This window comes from Podarcis raffonei, chromosome 9, assembly GCF_027172205.1.
Source record: "Podarcis raffonei isolate rPodRaf1 chromosome 9, rPodRaf1.pri, whole genome shotgun sequence".
Lineage (NCBI taxonomy): Eukaryota > Metazoa > Chordata > Lepidosauria > Squamata > Lacertidae > Podarcis > Podarcis raffonei.
The window spans coordinates 11621384-11645904 of NC_070610.1; the positions used below are offsets into that span (position 1 = coordinate 11621384).

Consider the following 24521-nt stretch of genomic DNA (forward strand, 5'->3'; position numbering starts at 1 on the left):
GTCAAGTAGAAGTGCTGAATGACATGAGTTCTGGCTGTCTTCTGCAATTGAGGGAAAGGCAGTACAAACTTAGCAGAACACACACAACTTTCTATAAAGAACCCTAATAGATCAGGATGTGTTATGTGCAGGGCCCTTAAACTTTTGAATTGGAAACATTTTAATAGATTTTTTTTTCTTGTGCAAGGAGGTCCTGGATAGAAGCACCAGCCTAGAACCTACCATTTTGGCAGTGTGTCTTTTCTTGGCAACTGTAATGTCAGATTTTAGGCACAACACCCCACCACCTGACCGTCTCAACCAATATTGTGCATATGGATTTTAGAGAAAGTTATTTATTTTACACATTTAAATATAAAAGTGAAATGTGATGGACATACCTAAGAGAGAGAACGTTAACATGTAAAAAGATACTGTCCAATTCGGCATCTCAAAACAGAATCTTATAATGAAAGATTCACAGAGGGGTAACAGATCTCCTGCAAAAATGTCGCAGGTATACTTTTAAAAAGTATAAAATATTTTAAAATGGCAGCTCTCTCCTACCCAATACTCTCCCCGCTCAATGTACCCATGTCTGTAAACTGTGGGAAATTATTCATAGCACGGAAGAAAAGTTCCATTTAAATCCTTTCAAGGATAATGTCCAGTGGCACTACACAGTAGTTTCATGTTTCCATAACCCAGTCCTGATATTGCCAGTGCTGTCAGCAGTCAGTAATGTCGCATCCTGGGCACTGCTTTTTAGTGGCCCGTTCTGGACAGCCAAATTTAAGCCATAGGACTTCTGCTGCCCTTCTAGCTCGGCCACTATGGGCTTCCTAAGTACGTCCTTTTTGAAGTTTGTTGGCACTGTCTTTTCGGTATTCCTGTGTCCTTTCTGAAGAGTGCTGCAAGCATCACCACTGCTGTCTTGCTGAGACTGGTTATACTGCCGCTCCCTGTAGGCCAAATAAGCTCTCCGGCTCCTTGAATGCCCTTCGCTGATACTTTGACGAGGTTTGGGCATGCCATTTTGGATGCTTCCTTCCACGCTGGTGGGGACATCGTAAGCATACTCCCGCAAGACCGTTAGCCTGCTGGCACGATGCCCTTTACTCCTGTTTTTGTGATGGCGACCTGGGTGCCCATTTGTCCGTAAAGGTACCTCTAAAGGGGCCACGTGCATTTTGATCTCATTGTCTACCGAGTGCTCAGTAAGGCTGTTATCGAGTGGAGGGCCTGTGTTCAGCGCCAAGGGGCCTGCAGGACACTGAGCTGCTGCAGCCTGTATATTGGTCAGCTTACAGCCCGGAGAAGAATTTTTTAAGCTTGGCGCACTTTTATTAGTGCATGACGACTCTGCACTGCTATTGGTGCACTTGGCAGGTTCCCCGTTTGCCCCGCTCGCGCTGGAAGAGGGCTGAATGTTCACTTGTACCGAGTATGTGCTCCTTCCAGGGCAGCAGGTTGTGATCCAAGCATGTCGGACATCTTCCCGGTTGATGCAATGATGCGTTATTAGGAAACCACTAAGAGTTAAACACACAACTCCAAAAAAGCAGCTAAATACCAAATCCAAGGGGTAATATAAAGAAACAGCAAAGGCCCCGACAATCCACAGGGCCACGTACAGAAATAAAGTGAGGCTCACGCCCAGAAGCTGAGCATGGAAGCTGTGCTCATTCTCCAAAGCTGAAGTGGAAACCAGCGACACAGACATAGAATCCTGGTGGTTGAGGTCACTATGTTCATTGGTAGCTAAACGCTGCTGCTCCTCAGCTGGCTCTTTAAGTTCAAATTTACGCTCAGGGTGCCTCTTCAGTTGTATAAATATGCTGAGAAAATACATGCAGTTAACGAAAATAATGAAACTGGAGGGTCCATAAAATGCTCCCAAGCTTGGTTCCCATGCCATCCAACAACTGCAATAAGACAAAAAAAGCAAAATGTGAGAAAGGCATCTGCTTTCATGTTACTCTTAATAATAATTTCAGTTAAATATATCCACCCAAATACTCACTATGCTGCATGAGGCCTGCTTCCGTAATTCCTTATATTTGCAGCAGCTGTTATCCCACAGACTATCACAGGGATGCCACCACCAATTAGGTAGAACCTAAAAAACAAAGCAGATGCCAGTTAGTGGTTACAACAATTAAAGGCACACTCCAATTCCGTAGTACGACTGGAAAGCTCGCCCCAGTTCTTAGGATGGGATAGCACATGGAAAGCAGTATCTACCCCCCCCCCCCAAAGTTTAAATGCTGGTGGTTGCTCAGTAGAAAGCTGAACGGCAGGGACTTCAAGGTAGCTGTTTCTGAAATACTACCAGAGCCACGTGCGGGACCAGCTAGATAGATGCATCAGCATACTCTCAAGGCATGGATGAGAGAGGATGGGGTTGGGAGAAGGGGTTTGGCTTTCTCAGACCAGGGTTGGGGAACCTCGGACTTGCTGGTTGAAAGCAGGCCTCCCTTTCTCCACCCCCACTGCTCTCTGACTGATTTTCACCTTCCCTGGGTTTTTTTCTGGCTGGCTGGCATGTATCGAACTCTGATAATGCGTCTTGCTTGCCTAGATTCAGGATAGAGAGGGATGTGCAAGTGTGTGTAAAGGTAACCTGTTCATTTACTGCTCTGGCCCTGCACACCAGAGGCTTGAAGCCCCCAGAGGGTTTCCCATTAGGAAATTTTGCCTTCTGGTGCGAAAATGTTCTCCTCCCAATGTCAGATACTGGCCCACTCTGACTAGCAGTGGTTCTGCAGGATGTCAAGTGAGAGTCTTTCCCATCACTTGCTTCCTGATCCTGCCCAGAAAGCATGTGGTTTGCTACTGAGCTAAGGTGTCTGCCCCAGCTCCTTCCAAAGCAGGGCTATACAAGGAATATTCCAAATGGATTTTATTTCTTGTGCTCTCTTAGGCATGCAAGAGAAAAAATATTTTGTATGAGAAATTAACACAACGAGGCTATAAAGTTCCATTCAATTTTGAAAAAAACAACAACTGATCAGTTTCTGCCACCTTGTGGACAAATCCAGATTAAACTAGTTTAATGGACAATGGCTGAAACATCTGTATGAAATAATTTCTGGTGAAGTGCACACCAAGAGTTTATCCAGTTTGCAACCTGTTTTAGCATATAATGGAAGTTGGCTTGAATACAGTTTTACCTGTTCTGCTTAATTTCATGGCTTTATTTTAACTGCTCCTTTTACTGTCTTATTTCTGTAGTGTTTCACTTATTTACTGTTATTTATATATTTACTGTATACTATCCTGGAACTGAAATCTTCTAAAATAAAAAATAATAATCTTCATCAGCTTGTAAATCATAAACACTGAAAGGGAGTAAGTCAACCTAAAATATTTACATATGCTTTCTGATCTCATCTTGTCCACCACTAGAACAACAAGCTACTCTCACCCCCGTTATACCCCAAACTTGGCACCCATGGCGATACTCTAAGCATGCTGGTCATTTTTATGTTCCTCAGTCTTTCCCTAATATCCACCTAGAACGTGCTGAGTTCCATTCAAAGTAGAGAAATCCCAAGAACAACACACTAATTTAAGCAGAAGCGGAACAATAATATTTCTTACCTAAGCATTGGCCTAGGAGGTGGGGACGGTTCATCAGGATCTTGACACCTCTTTGCCTTCCTAGTGACTTGCTTATAGATGTTCCTAGAAGTGACTCCTGTCCACAGTAAGGTGGCAAGTGTAGAATAGTGCAGAATTATCCCAACCTGGAAAATATACAATAAGACAATTAAGGCATTCACTTAAGAGAGATACGGTCTATTTGTATGTTTAACACACACAGGCACTCAAGCACTTCTTCCACAACCTAGGTACCAACTTAAGCCAATACCTACTTGCTTAATTATGGCAAGTTAATTTTTAACTCTTGGTTGGACAACTTCTTTTGCAATGATCGTTTACCGCCCTTATAACCGCTAGTAAGAAAGAGTTCTTAAAGAAATGCGAGTGCCTGATCACCTCATCTGTCTCCTGAGAAATCTGTCTGTGGGACAAGAAGCTACAGTTAGAAGTGGATATGGAACAACAGATTGGTTCAAAATTGGGAAAGGAGTACGGCAAGGCTGTATATTGTCTCCCTGCTTATTTAACTTATATGCAGAATTCATCATGCGAAAGGCTGGGCTGGATGAATCCCAAGCTGGAATTAATATTCCGGAAGAAATATCAACAATCTCAGATATGTAGATGACACAACCTTGATGGCAGAAAGTGAGGAGGAATTAAAGAACCTTTTAATGAGGGTGAAAGAGGAGAGTGCAAAATATGGTCTGAAGCTCAACATCAAAAAAACCGAAGATCATGGCCACTGGGCCCATCACCTCCTGGCAAATAGAAGAGGAAGAACTGGAGGCAGTGAGAGATTTTACTCTTTGGCTCCATGATCACTGCAGATGGTGACAAAAAGTCACTAAATTAAAAGATGCCTGCTTCTTGGGAGAAAAGCAATCACCAACCTAGACAGCCTCTTAAAAAGCAGAGACATCACCTTGCCAACAAAGGTCAGTATAGTTAAAACTATGGTTTTCCCAGTAGTGATGTATGGAAGTGAAAACTGGACCATAAAGAAGGCTGATCGCCGAAGAATTGATGCTTTTGAATTATGGTGCTGGAGGAGACTCTTGAGAGTCCCATGGACTGCAAGAAGATCAAACCTATCCATTCTTAAGGAAATCAGCCCTGAGTTCTCACTGGAAGGACAGATCCTGAAGCTGAGGCTCCAATACTTTGGCCACCTCATGAGAAGAGAAGACTCCCTGGAAAAGCCCGTGATTTGGGGAAAGATGGAGGGCACAAGGAGAAGGGGACGACAGAGGACAAGATGGTTGGACAGTGTTCTCGAAGCTACTAACATGAGTTTGACCAAACTGCGGGAGGCAGTGGAAGACAGGAGTGCCTGGCGTGCTCTGGTCCATGGGGTCACGAAGAGTTGGACACGACTAAACAACAACAACAAGAAGAAAGAGAACGACAACTGTACATCCCCCTCATTAAGAAAACAGGCTGTTCAAAACATAACATATAATTCCCAGGAAACATACATATTGGCTGAAAGGCTGCAGTTTCTGAGAGGCCACCTACTCATTTAACTTTAATGAACCATTTGATGGGTTTGCTTCAAACTATGCCTTGCTTTGCCGAAGTTGGTACTTGCATTACTTTATATTGGTATACATGGGAAAGTGCATTTACAAGGTTGTGTTTGTATATCGGCACTCAAGTACAAATCGCTTCCTGAAGCCACTTACCTGGAATGCTAATGGGCATGATTCCTGACTGGATTAAATTCTAGATCAGTGCTTTTTGTATGGATTATAACGTTATTGTCACTGGGATGGTGTCTTGAGGGGCCCTGAATAATCTCAGAAACGGCAAATAAAAAACCTTGAAAGCAGCTTTCCCTGCAATGTATATATTCTTGTGTGTGCTTGACTGGGTGTGCATTCTTGAACACATTCCCAAATCCTCTGTAGGGATCAGGAATTATTTGGAGATAAATTTATATGGGAAAAGTTCTCTGAGGGGAGAAAACTTGAAAACCAATGGTCTAGATAACAGCATTCCTCAATAAATTATACTTTGAAACAAAATTCCAGAATTGTACATTTGTTTCCGCTTTAGCAGTTCTCTATAAGATGGCAACAGGCAACTGTCAAATTTTAATATTTCTCCATGGGAAAATGCCCAGCAGCTCTTGACAAAATCATTGCCCCCACCCCTGAGCTCTTTATTACTATTTCTTTTCTTAGTTTTCTCAACACACAGTTTAACTTACTGCTTGGCAGATGCTAGCATTCTTGCTCTGGGTAATGCCTCCAACAAACATCACACATGTCAGGAAAATATGAAAGCTGAGGTTAACTAACATGTGCCAACTTTTAAGGCTGATCCTGATGACACTGTTAAACAACAGAAGCAAAGCAATTCTTCATACAAATGCTCAAATGTTCAATTATACAAGCATATATTTTTAACCAGAATCATGCTAGTCGCATCAACCTGAATCTATGCGGACCTTTATAATGAAAACTGAACTCAGCAATGCCAAATCACAGAATGCCCTCCCTAGGAAATGCATCTGAGGAAGAAAATGTATCTGGATATAACATTAACAGCTAAAACAGTATTTAAATACTTTGCACCTTCATGGAATGCACTCCACAGCCGTCATGGTTATTCAGCCTTATCAACCAATGTGAACAGAGTGCTCCCTAAATGCAACTAACAGCTGCACTTTCAGGAAAGCTTGCTTGTCGTTACTAATCTCTTACTGAGATCTCTCTGAATTTTCCAAGAAACCCCAAGGCTTCTTTAAGTACACTGGGCTAAATTATTAGAATTGTAGCATAAATCAGGAAATTTACCATTCCGATGTTAATCTATGTTCTATAATTTGCCTGCTATTTGGTAAGCTATTAGGTTTTACAGTGGTACCTCGGGTTAAGTACTTAATTCGTTCCAGAGGTCCGTTCTTAACCTGAAACTGTTCTTAACCTGAAGCACCACTTTAGCTAATGGGGCCTCCTGCTGCCGCCGCACCGCCAGGACACGATTTCTGTTCTCGTCCTGAAGCAAAGTTCTTAACCAGCAGCACTATTTCTGGGTTAGCGGAGTCTGTAACCTGAAGCATATGTAACCCGAGGTACCACTGTAGTTCTGTTGAGCCCACTGTTGAAAAAGCTGTCCCACTAATTTATACATCATCTAATGGCAGCCCAGAATGCAGTAGCTTCCTGTAAGGAAGTTGTTTAAGTAACAGATTACTCATTTTGTTTTGGTTGGGGGGGGGGCGGATTTGAACCCCTTAAAGAAAACAACTCGTTTAAGTGTAGATTGTAACAGGCAATACATGTAAATGCAGAAAGAGTGGTGCCCCCAGAGATTACCAATGCTATGTTTGAAACAGCACTGAAAGTTGAAATATGTAACACAGATTGAGAATGAATCTGGACTAGATTCTACTCTTATTGGTATGAACTTATGGAAAGGTGGTTGATAGGCATGCCATTCTATTATCCAGCTACCTGATACTTTGAAGTAAACTAACCGACATGACATCACCTTCTAATTTAACGTGTGTCTATATTTCTGGTGCTGGACTGCTGTGTACATATAGCAACCTGTGGCTAATTACTTGCGTTTTGTCTAGATAGGACAGTATGAATTCAAAAATCTTGATACCTGCGATGGTATATGTAGCTAACTTTGATCATCAGGAGGCACATCAAGAGAATCACAGCTGAGGCATAGATAACTGGATGTAAGAGGTCAACTGCCTGGGCATACCCTGTCAAATCCTGAAAGACAAGACAATGCATATGATTAATCATATTTATAGCTGTATTTGGTGTAAGGATTGTTATAATCACGACTGCCCCTAACAGCCCCATGAAACCGTTAAAAGAACAGCAGAACATCTGAGCACAGTCAGAACAGTCTTCCCACTTGAGCTCCTTTGGGAGTTCTCAGTTCTAGTCCTTGATCAGGAGTCCTTAAAGAGAAGACTAGTTCATAGTGCAGATAAAGGGGGAAATTATTGAGGCTGCAGGAGTCGCTCAGCACAATATAACGGCCAAATTTATGAAGTAATGCTAACAACTGAGGGGTAGCTTACACTCTCCTAAAATTAACCAGGTTAACACTCTTGCCAAATTTTATTCATATGAATGGATCTTTGTCAGAGAAGGTAACGTAATATTTATTTTTGTTCCTCCAGGTGGCACAGTTATATTTTACTTGAAACTGATTCCCTCTTTAAATATAATCCGAACAGTAGGAAATGTTTCCTTCTTTCTTTTTCTTCTTTTTTTGCAAGCAGGCTGTTCCTTTATATAGAAGGATTAGATGTAATTGCAAGAATCAAAGAGTAAGAATGTTCAGTTGTGGGATTATATTGATTTAACTTTTTAAAAAAATACCTGTCAATACCACCAGTTCAAAAATAGATTTCTTTTATCTTTACTTATGTAAGGGCTTCAAAGAGAAAACTATTATACACAAACTATGAGACACATTGATAATGAGTATCCAAAGACAAAATAGAAGATATACTCCGTAGTCACGATCTTAATAAAGAACTTGGATACTTATAAACTAAAGGTAAAGGTACCCCTGCCCGTACGGGCCAGTCTTGCCAGACTCTAGGGTTGTGCACTCATCTCACTCTATAGGCCGGGAGCCAGCGCTGTCCGCAGACACTTCCGGGTCACATGGCCAGCGTGACAAGCTTCATCTGGCGAGCCAGCGCAGCACACGGAACGCCGTTTACCTTCCCGCTGGTAAGCGGTCCCTATTTATCTACTTGCACCCGGAGGTGCTTTCGAACTGCTAGGTTGGCACTTATAAACTACTTGAAACTTATTGTTTCCTTTTCCTTGTTTGTTTTGTTTTTAAATTTTTATTTAGTTTTTCAGTTTAAAATCTTACAATCAATTATCCAAGAGCCAACAAGATTCCAAAGAATCTCCTGGCCTCCCCTCCTCCTCTTTGTGGGTCCTATTGCTAATCACTTCCTCCTGCGTCTTTTATAATAATCCAAATCTTTTACAACTTCATTATAGCCAACATTCAACATTAAACTATAAGTGTTATTCCAATCCTACTAATGATTACAATGGTTTTTAAGATAAATTATGTATTTTCCCCATTCCTTATTAAAATTTTGGTCTTGCCGATTTCTGATTCTTCCGGTCATTTTTCGTTATCTGTTGTTACAATAGTGGTGTCAGTGTCCAAACTGCTTTACAATTCTATTCTTAATTATCATGAAGCTTGTTAAGGTACATTAAGACTGAGGGCAGCCTTGCAAATAGTTTGTGAGCTAGTGGTCGTCAAATACAGTGGCACCTCTTACAAACTTAATTCGTTCCGGAGGTCCGTTCTTAAGCTGAAACCATTCTTATCCGTTCTGTCACTAATGGGGCCTCCCGCTGCACACGCACCTCTGACGAGCGATTTCCGTTTGCATCCTGGGCGAAGTTCACAACCAGGAGCAGCTACTTCTGGGTTAGTGGAGTTCGTAACCTGAAGCGTTGGTAACCAGAGGTACCACTGTATTTTGGGGACTCACTCGTCCACACATACCTGTGTTAGTGAATTGTAGCACAGATTGCCCCACATAAGAAAAAGATAACCCCTCTTCCAATTTGCAAAGGCTGGGCTTTGTTTTGCCCATGATCACCTCAATATTTCTGCTTTGTATATGAAACTAATGTTTTCTAAGTTGCCTTAGGAAGGCACGGTCTCCAAAGGAGGCATAGAATTTCTTTAAATAAATGAAAACTTTTCACCTTTGATAGAAAAACATATTAACCACATAAATTTGGATAAAATGAACAGCTCACATACCATCAGTACTGCATAGTTACTGAGTGAGTAGCACTGTATAGTAGTGACATTTTCATCTGAAGAAAGAATGTGACATCCATCAGATTTCCATCCTCCTTGCCCATTCAGCAAATCAAAGTCCCACTGCACTGCAACAGCATCTGCTCCATGCGCAATGCGCCGCAATGTCACATTAATAGGAGTGTGTTGATGGGGCAGACTCAAGCCATCTTGTTTGGTTATACAGAAAGAAAATGGGATTTTATCTTATTACACGCAAACTAAAGTACTGACATTTTACAATTAAAGACAAAGACAGAGGCGAAAGTTCTCGGAACAGATAATATGCCAGAAACACACCTAATTTGGTGAGGATAACCGGCGTGACCACTGTAAGGCGTTTTCTATCCACAGCTAAAGCTGTTGAATTCCCTGTTGTTGGGAAAAGTTTCCCATTGCGAAATGCAATAAGTTGAAGCTTGTAGACAGCGTCATCTGCTGGCCTGATCTCTCTTTTGTGCTTATGTGAAAAAAGGGCAGGTGGAAGTTGTATTGAGGCCTCCACAATTGTGTTCTGCAAAACAGACATGTGGTGTTAATACTGAAACAAAAGACAATGCTTCCTATCTCTGCTTTGATATGTTGTTCCCTCCATCCCTCAGCACTGAGTTTACTTTCCTTAATGTGTGCTCAGGGGTGTGCCTGTCAAAACATCATTTTGTGAGGAATTGCTTCCATGAGGTTAGCTTGCCGTGACCTGACTAAGCAATGTCTGAAGCCTCCTGAGCACATGGAAGGGTTGACCAAATTCAAATAAATTATCCACATATTCTATTAGGAGAAGCAATTGTAGATGTGAAAAGTAAATTGAGAATAGTAGTTGCCAGTTATAGCTCCCCTCACTTCCAGCTCATGGAAGAGAACATACCGTATTTTTCGCCCTATAGGACGCACTTTTCCCCCCTCCAAAAATGAAGGGGAAATGTGTGTGCGTCCTATGGGGCGAATGCAGGCTTTCGCTAAAGCCTGGAGAGCGAGAGGGGTCGGTGCGCACGGACCCCTCTCGCTCTCCAGGCTTCAGGAAGCTATCCACAAGCCTTGGGAGCCCGCGGGAGTTCCCGCCGGGCTCCCAAGGCTTGCGGACAGCAGTCTGCAGCCCGAAACCTGGGGAGCGCAGCGGAGCGTGCCCCGGGCTTCGGGCAGATATCGGGAAGCCCCACAAACTCGGGGGACAGCGGGGAGGCAGAGCGCCGCCATCCTGCTATTCCCCGACCTGGTTTGGAGGCTGGTGGTGGGGAGAAGCGTGCTTCTTCCCACCGCCAGCCCCACAAGCTCGGGGGACAACGGGGAGGCGGAGCGCCGCCACCCCGCTGTTCCCCGACCTGGTTTGCAGAGTTGCCTGCATCCCGAAGAGAGATGCCTGCATCCCGAAGCCTTCGGGCAGATATCCACAAGCCTGGGGAGACCGGCGCGACTTCCCGCGGGCTCCCTAGGCTTGTGGATAGCAGCCTGTTCTGGGGGCTGGGGAAGCTCGGGCTTCCCCCGCCCCAGCTCCGTGCCTGCGCGGGGGAATATATTTTTTTTCTTTATTCCCCCCCCCCAAAAAAAACTAGGTGCGCCCTATGGGCTGGTGCGCCATATTGGTTGGTGCGCCCTATGGGGCGAAAAATTTAATTCTAAAGGAATGATAAAGGATAAAGAAAATTCCATAGACAGTGTGAAAGAAAATCCTTTTGTTGCCTGTTAAAACTTTTTAAGAATTCCATTTGCCAGTTAAGTTGGACTTTCTCTCTGTATCTCAAAATACACTTTTTACGTAATCTCAAAGCAGGGCTGGGAAAAACTCCTACCCAAAACCATGGAGAGTCACTGCCAGTCATTGAAGAGACAATACTGAGCTAAATGGACCAATAGCTTAGGGACACAGGAAGCTGTTTTATACCTTCATCTATACAAAATAATTTCTTTAGGGTCAGCTTAGCAAGCATCAAACACAAACTCTGTATATTCAACAGAATCAAGTGATCAAGCTATTCCTGAGCTGTACATTTCAGTCTGCAAAAGGGATGGGGAGCCTCCATCAAAGAAAATTAGCCTACCAAGGGGAATGGGTCTGGCCTAGACTTCTCCCCAAAACAGTCAGTGTATTTTTGTGTGTGCGCATGAAGTAGAATATTTTAAACAAAGCTTTCCTGCTGAATATATAAATTGCCTCAAACACACATTCTCTCTCTCTCTCTCTCTCTCTCTCTCTCTCACACACACACACACACACACACACACTTGATCTAACCTTAAGTGCCAGGCTTGACAATGTATTTGAGACATTGCACTTAAAGCCCAGTTGCTTATCTAGGCTTCCATCCAGATCTCTTCGTCCATATTCAGGAAGTCCTGTGCGGTCTGCTGCTGCTACTTTCTGGAACACAGTGCAGGTCATTCCGGTGAAGCTAGTTCCTTTTATTACATAAGCTTCCACGGCAATATTTGGAGAATACTGTAGAAAACAAAGATACAAATAGATAGATGGACACATACACACACAGAGAGATATGTCTGAAACCTGTTATATATTGGTAATTTAAACCAGTTAAAGTACACAATTTCCCTTCAATATTCCAAATGTTCTGTTCCTACTTAGTTGAATGGCTTCCATTAAAAATAATCTACTATTTAAATAAAGCAGTGCTTATCAACGAATAAAAGGTGTCATTTCCTACCGTTGAGTAAACCTGAGCTCCATTAGCTAGCCGGTAGGTAGCAATCTTCTGCAAGCACTGTACAATTCGGGTACAAGCTTTAGCTTCCCTCTGTGCCATCCACAGAATGCGTTCATCAGCTAGCATTATGTTACTTGCAATATCAACCATCACGTCACCAAGCTAACAGAGGAAAGAGATCAGAAAGGTTGACATATATGTTTGTGTACCATTTTTCATACAGTTTTAAAAATATTTTATTCTCCCTGTCCTGCAGCACTTTATTACATTTTTATTCCACCATTTCCACGTACTGAAGGAGCTCAGTACACAGTTCTCTCCTCACCCATTTTTATTGACCACAAGCACGCTAATTTAGAAACTATTTTCAAGTAACAGACATACCTATTTAAATTTATTTTTTAAAAACGTAACTAGCAGAGACTAAACCCTTTTGAGTTTCCAATTTAACTCTGCAATATCCATCATTCTGTATAAGGCCTATTATAGAGAGATGGGGAGACACACAAACACACACACACCTATTTCCATGCTACATCGTTTCCTATTTTTCATCAATGTGTTTTAGAGTTTTTTCTTCTTTGATCGTGGACATTTTCATAGTACTCTTGCTTTCCCCAGTCAAACATATATATATTTAAGTTCCCATGTGCAGAGTTAGTTCTTCAATTGCAGTTCACTAGCTCAGATTAAAAAAGAGGCTGCTGCCCACATGTATGCCTTTCTACTAATAGTAGTTGATCTCTCTTATAATTTAATCTAAGAAAGCAAATTCTACAGTGCTCCTAGTACAACAATGCATAAAACGTGCCTGCCTGGCCTCATAATAAAGACACGAAAGAAATTTGTGTTTTTAGAAGTAGAACTAGGAATTTAAGACAGCCTGATGTATATGCTTATTTTGTTTTAGTTTTTCTATTAAATAAGCAAAAAGTGAGAAAGGAAAATTTAAAAAGCAATTTCCTTCTTATATTGCTGTTGAAATAAACCTAAAAATGGCCAGAGCCTAGTGAAATTTGGAAACCTAGGCTGGGGTGAGCAGGATACTAAGGCATCAAGTGATGGGGTTTCAATGATCCATATAGCTTTTTGATACCCTCGCCATGGGCTAATGGGTAAATCATCAAAAATAAAATTTAGACTAGTTGGTTTTTTTTCTAAACATCTGCCTGCCAAGCTTTAATATGTATACAGTCGTACCTTGGTTGTGAACATTTTGGCTCCCAAACGCAGCAAACCCGGAAGTGAGTGTTCCGGTTTGTGAACGTTCTTTTGAACCTGAACGTCCGACACGGCTTCCGAACCTTTTGGAAGTCGAATGGACTTCCGGAAACAATTCCGTTCAACTTCCGAGGTACCACTGTATATATATTCCTGCCCCTAAAATCAAGTTTTCCCAGTGTCCAGTGCCTTATTTACAGAAATGCTTTCTAGAAAGATTAAGGGAGGAAGAAAATAAACTCAGGACATTCAGAAGGCATACAATGCAGCAAATTTGCTGAAGCTAGAAAGGCTTACTCAGGATGGAAAATCAGAATGAGAACCCTACCATGCATTTTGAATATTAAGAATAGCAGGCCATTCGTGGAAAGGGAGTTCATCACCTACACCCCACGCCTTTCTGCAGCTACCTGTACCCCCAAAGCCTCTCTAGAGGGTTGGGGACCCCCTCCTGAATAGTATAGAATGGGGCTTGGGAGATTGCTTGGGGAGGTGTGTATTGGCCAAAATTGGCAAAGGGACCTCGCCCAAACAGAGGCCTCTAGAGAGGATTTTTGGAGGGCACAGGTGGTGTAGCGATAGGGGATGAAAAAGGCCTCTATTTGACTTCCTTCTGCTCATGGTACTCAAGATTCAAGCCCTTGTGTATGTCAGCAAGAACTTCCTTGGAGGCTAAAAACTGTAATGAATAAATAAAACATGTGCTTCCAAGACGCTGAGGGACACACATACTGGGATGTGCTGAGGATTAAGCACCTGCCATTTGCCCTTCACAATATTTGTTACAATAAACACCTGCATAGCCAAAGCAGTTGTGACAAATCCCAATAAGGAAATGGAAGCAGCTGTGAACTATGGATAATATTGCCATTTAGCTTGTAGGTCCCAATTTTACCTAGAAGTGCTGTATTGCAATAAAGGGATGCTGCAAGTTCAATTCATTAATCCTTGTTTTTACTTCCATGTAAACTATGTAAGGGACGCGGGTGGCGCTCTGGTCTAAACCACAGAGCCTAGGGCTTGCCGATCGGAAGGTCGGCGGTTCAAATCCCCGCAACAGGGTGAGCTCCCGTTGCTCGGTCCCAGCTCCTGCCCACCTAGCAGTTCGGAAGCATGTCAAAGTGCAAGTAGATAGGTACCGCTCTGGCGGAAAGGTAAACAGTGTTTCCGTGACTGCTCTGGTTCGCCAGAAGTGGCTTAGCCATGCTGGCCACATGACCCAGAAGCTGTCTGCGGACAAATGTCGGCTCCCTCGGCCTATAGAGCAAGATGAGCGCCAACCCCAGATTTGTCCGCGACTGTACCTTTACCTTTAAACTATTTGTCCTCGACTTGTACCTTTACCTTTAAACTATGTAATGTACTAAACATTTATACTTAAATAGAAAGCTAGCATACTTGATTTTTATGGCTGAGCAAAGCAAGATTAAACTGGGTTTCACTAAGTAATGTTAAGAATGCATTGTCTATTGCCACATTTACTCTACTATGACAAACACTGCTCATGAATTTCTGTCTGGCATTTTTATAGCTTTTATTGCCTTCAAGCAGTGGCAGAACAGTGTCAGAGTGTGTCAATCTGGACCTCATACATCACAGGAGGAAAAACAACATCCTTATAATGCAATAAATCAACCTGTAATCCATGGCCTACACATATTTTAGGTCACATTAAATCAATCACTTAATGAACAACTTGGATTGCTCCACAGCCACAGTCCATGACACTGTAATACTACAGCTCTTGCCAGAATAATTTTAAACATTTGTTCCCAGGTTCTTTTTGATTTGACTGCAGATATTGAGTGCACTGCAGATATTTAGTACATTGTGGTCTCCAACATTCAAATGTGCCTAAACATAAAGATCAATAAAGTTCAACAGTGAAATGGAAAGCCTCTAACCACAAGCACATATTTACCCTTAAAGGCTATTTGAGGAATACTCTAATTTAGCTGGTCTCTATAAATAGTTACAGCTTTTAAGAGGTTTGGATATTAACCGACAGCGCAGTTGAGCTTTAGCAAGGGCATTTTTAAAAAGAGATATTGAGGAAAACATAATTACCTCTTTGTACTTCTCAGCAAATCTTCCAAATTTTTCTATCATTTCAGCCACAAAAATAACATCCATTTTGTCAGAAAAGTTTGCAGCTTCGACAGTGTAAGCTAACAGTTGTCGAGCTGTTGCTACAGCATTGGTAAGGTTCAGCGGCATCTGTATGGAGCACAATAATTGTATAAATTACATAACCAAGACAAAACAATAGGGCCAATTCACATTAGCATGTCATAAAGGTATGTATTTATTATTATTAAAGATTTTCTTGTTTTACAGAAGTATGTGTAATGTCTCTCGTATTTTTTCCATGTAACATTTTTACAAATCAGTTTCATTTGTTGAGACATTGGGGGGGGGAAGGGGGGAAATGGGGGGGTGGGGTCGGGTGGCGATGTATCTATTTTGCTTAATGTATGTAGGGTTTGGTGTCAGCGTTGCCCGTGCAGGTTCTCTGCTGTTCACTTGTGTTTCTTTGGTGGTGAGAGAGGTTGGGGTTGGCCTAGGGTGTGGTTGTTTGTTTGTGATTGGCTGTGGTGATCTTTGTTTTCGTGTGTGAGTGGGGTGGGTGGGTGTTTTGGATCAGGTTAGGCATATTGATTTGTATGCTGTTGGTGGATTATTGTCATTGTCTTGTTGGGCTGTGTATGTGGTAAAGGTATGTGTTTATGAAGTTTAAAATGTAACCAGTTTACAAAACAGAGCAATTCTATTGTTTGTGTGCAGGGGTAGTGAGGGGGAATCTGTGGCAAACCAAATGGCCATGTCCAAATAACTGCCAGCTAGTTGCATCCAGGGTGGGAAGGCAGTTTTACTTCTGCAACCCCACCCCCTCCATTACTGGTAAAAGGCATGCAAAAGTTCCCAGGTTCAACACAACATCTCCAAGCTGGGGCTCTGGAAAGATGCAGTCAACGGAAGTAGCTGAAAGTGACTGAGGCGAAACAATAACCAGACAAAGTTTTAACAGCTTCCTATGTTTTTATGACTGCAATGGGGGAAAAATGACAGCCCCAGTCAGGACTGGCATTGTTTCACGGTCAGTTTGGAAACACTTTGTGGAAATAAAGTAGGTCAGGAACATGCAACTTCATGGCTTTCCCAATAGGCCCCATTTAGGCCCATGGTGGAATGCTGCCAGCAGGACGTATATGCCCACAGAATTTTCCAACAGCTTCCTTTGGGCCAATTTAAGGATTGCAGCCTTAGTCTATCTTAGCAAAATTATGAGTAAGCACAGCAAAGTGAAAGAAAAAGAAGAAGCAAATTCTGATTTCCTAAAAACTTGGAAGCAATGATCAGTAATCGACCTTGTCACAGGGCTATCTAGCACCAATTCCCCTAAGAGAAAGATAATCAGATGTTAGCTGCTAATAGCTTCCAAGTATGAGGATCTTGCTGCACATATTGCATATGTATATTGTTTGTCACTTTACAGGCAAAATGTGAGATAGAATACCTAATAAATATGAAACTGATCCTGCAGAGTAAGATGCAACAAGCAAACATGCTTACTTTTAAAAACCAAGTTCTAATAGTTCACTGCACAAAGATGTAAGCTTATAAACTGAGCTTCTCTCCAAGCAACTACTTCATTCAGTTGTGTGATAGTAAAATCTTTAACATTCAAAAAGAAAATATAACAAGAACACGGGTTTTCCACATGTTTATGATCTAATACTGGGCCTCAGGTATCCTAAAAAAGGTAAAGGTAAAGGTACCCCTGCCCGTACGGGCCAGTCGTGTCCAACTCTAGGGTTGTGCGCCCATCTCACTTAAGAGGCCGGGGGCCAGCGCTGTCCGAAGACACTTCAGGGTCACGTGGCCAGCATGACAAGCTGCATCTGGCGAGCCAGCGCAGCACACGGAAAAGCCGTTTACCTTCCCGCTAGTAAGCGGTCCCTATTTATCTACTTGCACCCGGGGTGCTTTCGAAGTGCTAGGTTGGCAGGCGCTGGGACCAAGCAATGGGAGCACACCCCACCGCGGGGATTCGAACCGCCGACCTGACGATCGGCAAGTCCTAGGCGCTGAGGTTTTACCCACAGCGCCACCCGCGTCCCACTCAGGTATCCTAGGCATACTTATAAACAAGTAATCTTTTTTTTAAAAAAAAGCTACATGAAAACGTAGACTTTTCAAGCTACCTACTCCTGAAAAGCTGCACCTGAAGATCAAACACACTTATTGGGCAGAATTTGATAAAGGATGAGGAACTACATCTGAATGAAGAAATGAGCAACCCATCCAAGCACAGGCAGAATTTACTTAGGGGCACAAAAAGGGCAATTTGGATCCTGGCATAACACATTACACTTTAAACGTGTGTTCTTCACTGAAGAGGAAACCCTCTTCTGGACGGAAGAATAAAGACAGCATGGAAAAATCTTACAAGAATTTATTTGCAAAACATTTTACGTTAAGATTGGGAGAAAGAATGAATAACCTGATTAAACATATACAGGATTTGAGTGGCATCATTTGTATATTGGCAGCGAGAGTAATCCTCTTCGGCCCAAAATCCTCCCCTATCACATCTGCGCCAAGCTCTCTTCTCAGCCTGGGAGTTTCCTGTATATATTCCACTGCCACCTGAGTAACGAGTGCACACCAGGTATGAAGTAATACCTGCCAAGGTACGAGGCCACCTAAAGAGTTGAAGGCAAAAGATTAAGACAAATTTTCAGGGCCGCTCTGGGAAAAAAGTAAACAGAAGAAATAAGGACTGGATCACAAAATGAGACACACTTCAAACCACATAAAATTTCAACTTGGCTAGCCTTCCTCATTGCCATGCTCTTCATATATTAAAATTACAAGCCTTTTAATCTCCATATCCTACTGTTTAGACTTTTCCACAATTTGGCAAGGGGAGGAGGGTTACACGAAATCACCAGAGAAGTTATATACAATTTTCCACCCAGAGTGAAAATGAACTCTTCATTTTAATTTAAAAGTAATTATCAAAAGTTTATAGTATTTTGGCATTGCAACTAAAATAGAAGAGCAACAGGCTACATTTATAAATGAAGTTTGTACTGTGTCCTGTAATTAAGTAGAAGTTTATGTTTAAAACAACAATTCTTGGGGAGCAACAGAATTATTCTATCCTATTGTTCTCTAATTTTGGCTATAATTTAAAAGTAAAATGAGGCAGCCCTTCAATTCAACTCAGAATAATAATTGCACTTGTCAATTAAAGTATCAAACACTTTGACTTTTTGACAAAACTAGAACAAGTAATATTATTCAAGGGATTATGTTAAAGAGCTTAAAAACTCTGTGGAAAATATTTTTAATCTCTCAATGCCATAATACAGAAACTTAATTAAATTACTTGGAGATGCAATGAGTACTCCATCTTACCCCTGTTGTCTTTTTCGTTTAATAAAAGAGTATTGAGTAAAGTGGGCCAATAAAGGTAACCAGAGATAAAGATGAAGGATATTAAACACTACTGTATTTTAAACATAAAGGCTACAATCTTTTGCACACTTTCTTGTTTGGGAGTAACTTCCACTGAAATCTGTACGTTTTACTCTTGAATAAACATGCACGGGATTGTTATAGAGGACTGATAAACCAATGAAAATGATCAACCAATTAACTACATTATTAATTAGGCCCTTATGGAAAGTATCTAATTTACACATGTTTGTACCAAATTCACATAATATTGATGTACCAGACGGTTCACAACCCCCAAAAAAGTTATACACAGAAACCTCTCAAATCCCAGAATTTATCTTTTTTTTGTGGGGGGGAATGCTTTTATTTTCCCCTTTTGGATTTAAGCATGTTGAGAAAATTATTGTTTCTATGTATTAACATACAAGTTTAGCTAAAGTATTCAATGATATTCTTCAAGATACTCTACAGAAATGTGTAGAGTAAGAAAGTGAAACCTATTATTTCCACAAAGTTAAAGAACTAACATAGGTCTGCCTTTTTTTTTTCTTGAAACACTGTTCTTGCAACTACTGATACTTGGTTTATTGAGAGTTTCCCTGTGAGTTAAACTAGCAGTATAACTATTCCTTACGTATAAATCGTAACTGTCTTTCGGGGAGATTTTAAGACCTCAAAACAGATGCCATTTATCTTTGATGACGATAAACAGTAACAATGGAAAACACTTCATGTGTTCATTGGATTTTTAGACAAGCACAAATACAATCCTTTACATACAATGTTGACTCATTATTAGAAACCTTTCCAAAACTGTAAATTGCATCAGTTTTGACAGCTTTAAAAATTTGAAGAGGGCAACGAAAATGATCAAGGGAACAGTAGAATATTTTCTCTATTCTCTACAAGGAAAAGATAAAAAGCATCTGGAGCTTTTCAGGTGTAGACAAAGGACTAAGGGAAAGACACAAGAGAGGTTTCCAAAATTATGAACAGGGTGCAGATTATAATATAAATTTTCTTCCTTGCATATAATGATAGAACTTGGGGACACTCAATGAAATTCAGGGGTAGTAAATTCAGAACAGAAAATTCAAAACTTGCGAAATTCACTACTACAAGGACGTTATTTAAAACATATGTATCCTGAATTGAGGCACTTAATATGGCTTACACCACACAATCAATATTTTTTGTGAAAATATTAAACACACAGCACGTAACAGTAAGCAAAATTAAAGAAACAAATGGCAGTAGAGACTCGAGCTAAGCTAAAACAAGCAAAGGAACAGTTCTATGCCAAACACCTACAGGCCAGAGGTTTGCCAGGACAACAAAGTTTTCAGCTTTGTGCAGAGAAGCCTTAGAGAGGCCACAAAAATCTCCCAGGGCAAGAAGGCATCTCATGCGGAAACCCTATCCCACATTCCTGCCAAATGAATGAGTGCCAAAGGCTAAGATGGGTTTTAGAAAAGAAGCAGTTAAATTCATAGAGAACAGATCAGTGGCTATTAGCCTTAAGAGAAAAATGGAACTTTTATGTTCAGAGCCTGTGAACTGCAAAACAGTTTGGGGAAAACAAACAGGAGACAGCTCTTGCCTTCATGCCCTTTCTATAGGCATCCCAGAAATATTCAGCAGGCCATTGCTGAAAACAGAATGCTAGACTAGATGAACCTTTGGTTTGATTCACCAGAGCTGCCATGTTCTTAACTATTTTCAGAAAAATCCTGAAAGATGTGCTAAAATAAACGTGAATGGTTTTTCAAAATTGGTTTGCTATTTTACATTTTGCCATGGTGAGAACTAACAGGATTCTGTTTGTGCATGATGCACAAAATAAATGCAGTTGTAGAAAAGCATATTGCTGCGTAAATACTGAGCTAGTCTTTTTTCAATTTGAAAAGGACAATCAAACTAAAATGAATGAAGTATAGCTAATACATATGTACTTCTTTCTTTGCTTGAATATACTATTTTCTCCCTGGAGAAGAGATGCATTTAAGTTCTTCTACTTCAGTATGAAATAGCTTCTAAGCAGAATCAAAATAGACACTTCCAGCTATGCTGTAGCCGTCCAAACCAAGAACAATAAAGGTAAATGTTCCTAGGTGCATTTACAGCCATCTGCTCAGAATAATTTCCTTTACAAGTCAGAGCCTGCTTTCTGTATGGCCTCAAAAGGTGAAATATAGCTCTTTGTTACTGCTTTTTCTATACCACGGATAGAAGGTTTTTGCAGTAAACCCAACTCTAGTGAACCTCCTGATAAAATGAATGTTTCCAGAAATTGTGTTTCCTTCCAATGAATTCCAGAGAGGCAAAATCCTATTAAACTGAACAATCACTGCTAAGCACAGGTTAATTTAATAGAGAATGCTCAAAAACAAGCTTTACCATCTGTTTTTACCTCTAATTCTAAGTCCAAAACGAACAATTCACAATTGCATTTTAAAAGTTATTTAAATTCCTCTGCATTTTTTTCATAAACACTGCCAGAAACTTTCTTATATTTTTTATCTTCTCAACTCAACACAGCATTTCCTATAAATGGAAAAGGTTGCACCAGGGAAAGGACTAAAGTAACAGGAGAAGGGCAGACATGGCTTGGCTCCAAAGAACTACTTGAGGCATTTAAGGGCCTGGAGATGGCTAATGAAATTTTACACCTTTCATCTTTGAACTGTTGAAATACCACACACACAGGCCACTTCCTCCAAATGTTGTATCACAAATTGCTTTTAAAGCACCTCTCAATTTCAACAGAGATCTGTGATGCAGTAATTGAAGGTTGGAGAACCAAAAGCATCAATCTCCCTAAGGTACACAGAATTAGAGTACTTTTGATCCACGTCTTATTGAAAAGGTGACCAATGCAAACCTAACATATATTTTGAGCATATAAAGGCCACCATTTCCTAAGGGCATATCTCCCTGTAAACTCACCTGGTCACCTCTGACAAGCAAGAAATGCTTGAAAGTAAAACAGGGGAAAGGGGGTCTTTCATTCCCTCTTTTGAACAATCAATCCCAGTTTGTATGTCAAATGGACCAGGATATAAGCACCAAAGCCTTGAGAGGACTAAGTTAGGAAAGAAACAAGTAAGAGCCTGGTTTGTGAACAACGTACAATTGTGGTTTGTTTCCCTCAAACAAACCATGAGTGCTAAGCCAAGAACAAATCTTGGTTTCCCTCAAGAAGTAAACCACAAGCCCAGGTTCACAGACAACCACCATTTCCTTCACAGTGCAGTATGAGCAAGGGAAAAGATTGAAGCAACAGTATTTAAGCAGCATGCTACTCATTCAGCTTAAACCATAGTTTACGTCACCTATGTTTTAATATGACAGGCAAGCCAAGTCTCACAAATGATTTTCGTAGGGATAAGCAAGCAAACAAGCTAATAAACTATTTGTGGGCTATACATGCAAGGTATTAAGCCTTAACTTGACATCAAGGCATTTTATTCATTTACTTGACAAGGTTTATATACCGCTTGACAAAAACCTTTTAAGTGGTACAGTCTTATATCCTGCAGTTCATAGTATATGTATGTTTCCACCACATGGAAGTGATATCCATATACAAAATCATCCTATGCAAAGTGATCCAGAATTGTAGGCGGGGAGAGGGAATGACAGGGACAGGCTAACAAAAATCAAAAGACAAATGGCCTCTACACTGACTCACTTCACTTCACAGTACGCACTACTGCTAGAAAGTGCAACAGACGTAAGTTAGAAAAGGCGTTACCTTACACAGAGACTCTAACTGTTATGGCTGGCACCTCCAGAGGCAATGTGCTGTTAGTGTAACCAGCAGCAAAGAGGTCAGAATGGAAAAGGTGAAGAAAGAAACAAGTGCAAAATGAAGGTGAGTGTGTGCAATGTCCGACAGTAATTAACATCGCCTAGATGCAGATAGTGGTTGTTACATCTATTATACTTACTGCTTGAACACAGTAATATGCAAACTGGTTTTAAATGACTGAACAAATAAACCAAGAGCAGGGAACCTTCTTCGGTCAAGGGGCCACATTCTCATCTGGGCAACCTTCCAGGGGCAAGGCCAGGGGCAAAGCTGAGCGAAGAGGCAAATGTACATTTTACCTTTGTACAGGACACGCCTCTCTATCTTCCATTAAGGCAACCAGGAAGAGTGATCACATTCTAGCCAGGCAAAAGCACATAAGGAGGGTATGAATTGAGGCAGATTTAGGGATGTGTGACTGGTTCAGTCACACTGGGCGCAGAGACTTGGGGGCCTTGCAGGGGACGCTGCAACTATTATTTAGAATGGAGCACAAGAGGCACCAAATTTTGTCGTTGCACGGGGCACTGCTGAAATTTGAGATCCCAAGGTCCGCCACTGGTATAAAGTAAGGGATGTGCCATAGGAAGTATCTGAAGAGCCACGCAGAGGCCGGGAGGGCTGGAGTTGGCCTCTTCTTGTGAGGTTTCCACCCCTTAAATAATCTAAGTGGTGTTTCTAGATAAAGTTTTATATTTCAGTCCACCTCAGCAACTTTTTATTTTATTTTTTTAAGTTAAGTCAAGGCTACTAATTCTACATTAATACCAGCTTTGTACAGTGGTACTTCAGTTTACATACGCTTCAGGTTACATATGCTTCAGGTTACAGACTCCGCTAACCCAGAAATAGTACCTCGGGTTAAGAACTTTGCTTCAGGATGAGAACAGAAATCGTGCAGCGGCGGCGCAGCAGCAGGAGGCCCTATTACCTAAAGTGGTGCTTCAGGTTAAGAACAGTTTCAGGTTAAGAACAGACCTCCAGAACAAATTAAGTTCTTAACCCGAGGTGCCACTGTACTTTTAACCGATATTTTTAATCTGAAGGAGTTGTGATGGCTTTCTCCCAACAAGGAGGCCCAATAAATAAGACACTGGCTCTTCATTTCCTTATCTAATGCAACTGAGAGTCATGATAACTCACCCTTTATCATAAAGGAGAACAGAATCAGGTAACATTTGAACTCAAAAGCAATCTGTAAGAGCAGCAGACACATTCTCCTTCAAAGCTGTCATCACCAACCTGAAGTCGCCTTTGTTGTTGACAACTCTTTCCGGCGGGCAGTACTGCGCAGAGCTGTTCAATACCACTATGTCAACAGTCCTTGAATTATTCCCACGCCTGGTGTGCACATGACACCCCCAGTTTCCAGTAGAGCCAGCTTGAATGTTTGAGATGGTCAGAGCACTAAGGTAAAAGGCAAAACCAGCATTCAAGAGCAAGTAAACAATTTTTTTAAAAGGTGAATAAATGCCTGCTTTGCCAAAGATATCTACTAGAATAGAGCTTGCAAACATAAGGCCCACCAGATGTCATTTGACTCAAACTTTGATCAGTCCCAGGAAACACAGCCAATGGTCAGGGATGATGGGAGTTGGAACCCAGTAACATCTGAAGGGCCACAAGTTGACCACCTGTTCTAGAAGATACAGCCCAAATCCTCACCTTGCAATGAGTGAGCAGTTATGGATCATGTTTTTTTCAACAAAAATGCCTTGGGATTCATCAGTTTCAACTATTTTCCCATCCTGGTACCACAGAACCTGCATGTCCTGATCAATATACGAAGCCATACATTGGAAAGGCAGGCTGTCTCCTTCAAATACAACCTGACGATGAGAGGGAGTCATGTAGAAAGATGGTAATTCCAGAGGGGGGTCTGTATTCCATTGAAACAAAACACCATGTTTTAGATCAATATAATGCATTTACTGGATGTAAAATAAAAAATTATT

The 24521-nt window shown here is 41.3% G+C and overlaps 1 protein-coding gene and 1 long non-coding RNA gene across 2 annotated transcripts in view; both read right to left on the reverse strand.

The window, feature by feature from the left end:
• Positions 1 to 315: 315 nt before the first annotated feature.
• Positions 316 to 24521, reverse strand: part of ADGRA3 (adhesion G protein-coupled receptor A3) — a 43842-nt gene continuing 19636 nt past the window's right edge. Inside the window, exons 7-19 of the mRNA XM_053402382.1 lie at positions 24232 to 24445; positions 23809 to 23973; positions 17794 to 17995; positions 15357 to 15506; positions 12069 to 12230; positions 11642 to 11845; positions 9709 to 9922; positions 9370 to 9578; positions 7204 to 7319; positions 5798 to 5921; positions 3583 to 3728; positions 2003 to 2098; positions 316 to 1904 (exon numbers count right to left, since the gene is read on the reverse strand). Coding sequence (XP_053258357.1) covers positions 656 to 1904; positions 2003 to 2098; positions 3583 to 3728; positions 5798 to 5921; positions 7204 to 7319; positions 9370 to 9578; positions 9709 to 9922; positions 11642 to 11845; positions 12069 to 12230; positions 15357 to 15506; positions 17794 to 17995; positions 23809 to 23973; positions 24232 to 24445 — 3251 coding nt within the window. The 3' untranslated portion in view covers positions 316 to 655. The remainder of the gene's footprint in view (positions 1905 to 2002; positions 2099 to 3582; positions 3729 to 5797; positions 5922 to 7203; positions 7320 to 9369; positions 9579 to 9708; positions 9923 to 11641; positions 11846 to 12068; positions 12231 to 15356; positions 15507 to 17793; positions 17996 to 23808; positions 23974 to 24231; positions 24446 to 24521) is intronic.
• LOC128420668 (uncharacterized) lies at positions 19095 to 23802 on the reverse strand. Its single transcript, XR_008332079.1, has 2 exons — positions 23594 to 23802; positions 19095 to 23352 (listed from the first exon to the last, which is right to left on the reverse strand). It is a non-coding gene; the product is annotated as an uncharacterized LOC128420668 (long non-coding RNA).